This window comes from Belonocnema kinseyi, chromosome 7, assembly GCF_010883055.1.
Source record: "Belonocnema kinseyi isolate 2016_QV_RU_SX_M_011 chromosome 7, B_treatae_v1, whole genome shotgun sequence".
NCBI lineage: Eukaryota > Metazoa > Arthropoda > Insecta > Hymenoptera > Cynipidae > Belonocnema > Belonocnema kinseyi.
In genome coordinates this window covers 132239465-132243621 of record NC_046663.1, presented here as the reverse complement: position 1 = coordinate 132243621, position 4157 = coordinate 132239465, and the positions used below count along the sequence as shown (strand labels likewise).

General features: G+C 38.3%; 1 protein-coding gene across 1 annotated transcript; it reads left to right on the top strand.

Moving 5' to 3' along the window:
• The first annotated feature begins 1263 nt into the window (after positions 1 to 1263).
• LOC117176682 lies at positions 1264 to 3087 on the top strand. The gene has a single exon (XM_033366935.1). It carries the CDS (start codon positions 1264 to 1266, stop codon positions 3085 to 3087), a length of 1824 nt encoding a protein of 607 aa, XP_033222826.1.
• The last annotated feature ends 1070 nt before the right edge of the window (positions 3088 to 4157 follow it).

The window sequence follows — 4157 nt, the reverse complement described above, 5'->3', positions numbered from 1 at the left end:
TTGAAACTTTTCTCTTTTTTCAATTTCAGTCTGAAGCTTTACAAAATGTCAAGAGATTGCAAAAGATTTTCAAAGATTTTAAATATTTAAGGATGTTTTAAAAGATGTCAACGAATTTTCAATTTATTTTTATAATTTACAGAAATTTCAAAGAATTAACAAATTTTTAGAAGGCTTTTTTGTAAAATTCCAAAGTAATTAAGAAATCCTAAAAAAAAGTCGTAGGCATTTCAAAAGATTTTGAAGGATTTGAAAAATTGGTGAGAATTTTAAAGATTCCGAGGAACTTTCATTGATTACAGTAATTTAATATGTTATTTTGAAGGATTTAAAATATTTCAGGAAATTTTCAAATTTTCAAGGAATTTTCATGAGCTTTAAAAGTTTTAAGAAATTTCTAAAGATTTTTAAGGATTTTAAATATTTGTGAATGTTTTGAAAGATGTCGAGTAATTTTCAATTTATTTTTATTATTTCAAGAAATTTCAAAGAATTTTAACAGAGTTATTTAAAAAAATTCCAAAGCACTTTAGAAATCTTTAGAAGGTGTCTAGGTGTTTCGAAAGATTTTGAAGGTTTCGAAATACTTGAGAGTATTTAAAAAGGTTCCAAAGAATTTTTAATTGATTACGGCAATTTAATATGAGATTATAATGGATATGAAATATTTCTTTTGCGCATGTGTTCAGAGACGACGAGAAGCCTGGACAGTCAGTCGGATGTCGTCGAACGATATGTAATATTGCTTTACTCAGGATTTCTATTATTATTTCAAATATCATTACTTTTTTTTAACCAAGTCACCAAAACTACGCTTATACGGTTCACGTTCCATTTTTTTGTGCTTTAATAAAGTTCGAAGTTGATTTATCTTACTCGGGACTCATACTTATTTATCTTTCCCATCAAACTGCGGAAACGAGACTCTTACATTGGCGCTCAACTCGGGCCGAGCAAAAGAAAATCAAGTCGGAAAAGCGCGAGGGAACGCGTGAACGTACGGGCAGGTCGCGAGTTTTCATGAAAAGTGACTCAGTGCAAAAGAAGAAATTGTGATTATACGAAAATTTTTCAGAAGTTCCATAGAAAACCGCAGTGGTGCCGTGTTGTTGTGAAAATTGTCAGTGTGGCACATTGCAACAATTTTGTTCTCTACAGTGCTGGAAGTTCTTGAAAATCGACACGACGTCTAACCAACGGAAAATAAGTTTATTAGGGCCAACGACTCGTTCTCAGTCCAAGAAAACTCTAGAAAAAACCAACATGGCTATAACATTCACGCCCGAGCAATTCCAAGAATTGCTCCAAAATATCAAAGCATCGCTTCGATTCGAAGGCGCACATCCAGCAGCACAGCCTGGCGCTGCTACACCTCATCAGGGTAATTTCTCCAAGTGTTTATCACGATTCGACGGCAATAAAGATACCGAAGTGAACGCGTTTATCGATGCGATACAAATATACAAAGAATGTACAAACATATCGGATGAAAATGCTCTCAAAGGCATAACGATGCTTTTTAACGGATTCGCGGCTACTTGGTGCCAAGGCGTAAAAAGTTCGTTAAATACGCGGGAAGAAGTAAAAACGCTGTTGAAATCCACTTTCAGCGTAAAACAGTCCGCTTATCGCGTCTATCGTGAACTTTTTGCCGGGGAGCAAGACGAACACATTTCAACGGATTTATTCATTTGCAAAGCTCGCGCGTTGTTAGCTCATTTACCGGAAAATACTGTGACAGAAGCAGTTCAAGTCGATATGATTTACGGGTTGCTTTTACATCGTATTCGAAAAGAAGTACCTCGGGAAAAGGTAAATAATTTAAAAAAATTAATTGAACTCGCCCGAAAAGTGGAAGAAAACCACATGGAGTCACTCGAGAAGAAAGCTACTACGTCGAATTCTATTTCTTCAAAGCCAAACTCGAAAAAGTGCAAATTTTGTAAAGTATTTGGCCACGCAACGGATGAGTGTAGACGTTTCAAGAAGAAACTCGAAAAGGAGAGTGATTCGGTAAAAAATGAAAATATATCGGACGCGAAATCTTCGGAAAATACTAAACTGGCGACGCAGCCTTCGACAAACCCAACTATCAAGTGTTTCGGATGTGACACACCAGGGTATGTGAGAAGAAATTGCCCAAAGTGTAATAAGAATGCAGAAATTAAAACGGCCTCTACAAATTTAGAATCCTGTACTCTCGATTGCACGGAAAAGGAAACAAGGACACGCTCTAGGCCCAAGGTTCCTATTAAAATTCTAGGATCGCATGGAACCGGATTTCTCGATTCTTGTGCCGGAAATAGTGTATCAGGATATAGCTTGTATCAATTACTTATCAAAAAAGGACAAGAATTTGAGAAAGTATCAGTGAAGGTGGGATTCGCTGACGGAGAAAAAAGTAATAGAGAAATACTTATCGCCGAATTAAAGGTTACACTGATGGATAAAGAAATACCGACAACAGTCATCATTTTTCCGGAAGCACAGAACTCAGTGACTTTGCTAGGAATAGATTTTCTTGAGGATGCTGAAATAATTATAAATGCACCTCAACGAGTTTGGAAATTTTTAGGAGATTCAACCGAACATGAGTTACAGTACGGAAACATCTCAGCTACAATGGATAACGTACAGGTGAGTTTTGTAAACACTATGCGCAGTGATGAAGGAAGTAGCCTCACTGAAGATCAACGTATAGAAATCGAAAAATTTCTGTCTGATAACGAAGACGTCTTTGCAGTAGGGGGAGAACCAACCCCTTATGCAGAACATCGAATAGATACAGGAGATCATATACCTGTCGCTACACCACCTAATAAAATGTCTACGCAAAAGAAAGAGCTCCTATACAAAGAATTGACATCCATGCAGGAAAATGATATCGAAGAATGTGAGTCACCATGGGCTGCTCAGGTTGTCTTAATTCCCAAAAAAGACTCTGGAGTCAGAGTTTGTTTAGACTACCGCAGACTAAATGCAATCACGACGAGTGACAAGTACCCCATGTCAAGAATAGAAGAGTTTCTACACAATGCTAAAAGGACATATTATATGTACACAATTGATCTACGAAACGGATACTGACAAGTCACTGTTAGGCGAGAAGATCGAGATAAAACAGCATTCATCACATCTTTCAGAACGTTCCGATTCAAGAGGATGCCTTTCGGGCTCAAAAATTCTGAAGCAACATTTCAACGATTGATTGATCGTTTCCGGAGTGGTTTGACATCTGTTTCAGTGTTCGCGTATCTTGATGATATGATCGTGTTATCCGTTTCTTTCGAAGATCATTTGACCGGCCTAGCAAAGGTATTCGAGCGACTGAGAAAATTAAAACTCAGAGCGAAGAGAGAAAAATGTGTCTTTGCTTGTGCCAGGATTAAATATCTTGGGCATGTAATTACTCAAGAAGGCATGCAAGCTGATCCAGACAAAGGAGAAAATTTTGTCTCTGAAGTTACTCCATACCTTATGAAGATCGCCGATGTCATGAAGGATGTGAGGGAAGTCCGCGGGAACGAAAAACACCGCAGGAAGAAATACGCCGATCAGAAGAGAAGTGACAACCCTGACTATCAAGTAGGAGATTTAATTATGGTACGATCACGCGTGCTTAGCAAAGCAGCTAAAGACACAACTCAAAAATTTGAACCAGTCAGAGATGGACCCTATAAAATAATCGAGAAAACTTCGCCAACTGTCTACAAGATTGGAAATCTCGATTCCGAAGAATTCATTGCATCGTGCCACACTGCTGATTTAACACCCTATACGGGCCCAGTCGAGGGAGCAGTTCCAGCACCAGTGAACCAGATGTGGCGAAGAGGGCGCCCGAAAAAGGTGAATACCGACCAGAGAAAATAAAATCCTGGATCTTCGACGAGGACGTCCAAAAGATCCATAGGTGGAGCCTGTAACACAAGGAATAGGGGGAGACCGAAGGGTAGCACGGCCCTGTAAAAGGGATATGCGTAAATCTATTGCGCATGTGTTCAGAGACGACGAGAAGCCTGGACAGTCAGTAGGATGTCGTCGATCGGTATGTAATATTGCTTTAATCACGATTTCTATTATTATTTCAAATATCATTGCTTTTTTTAACCAAGTCATCAAAACTACGCTTATACAGTTCAGGGTCCATTTTTTTGTGC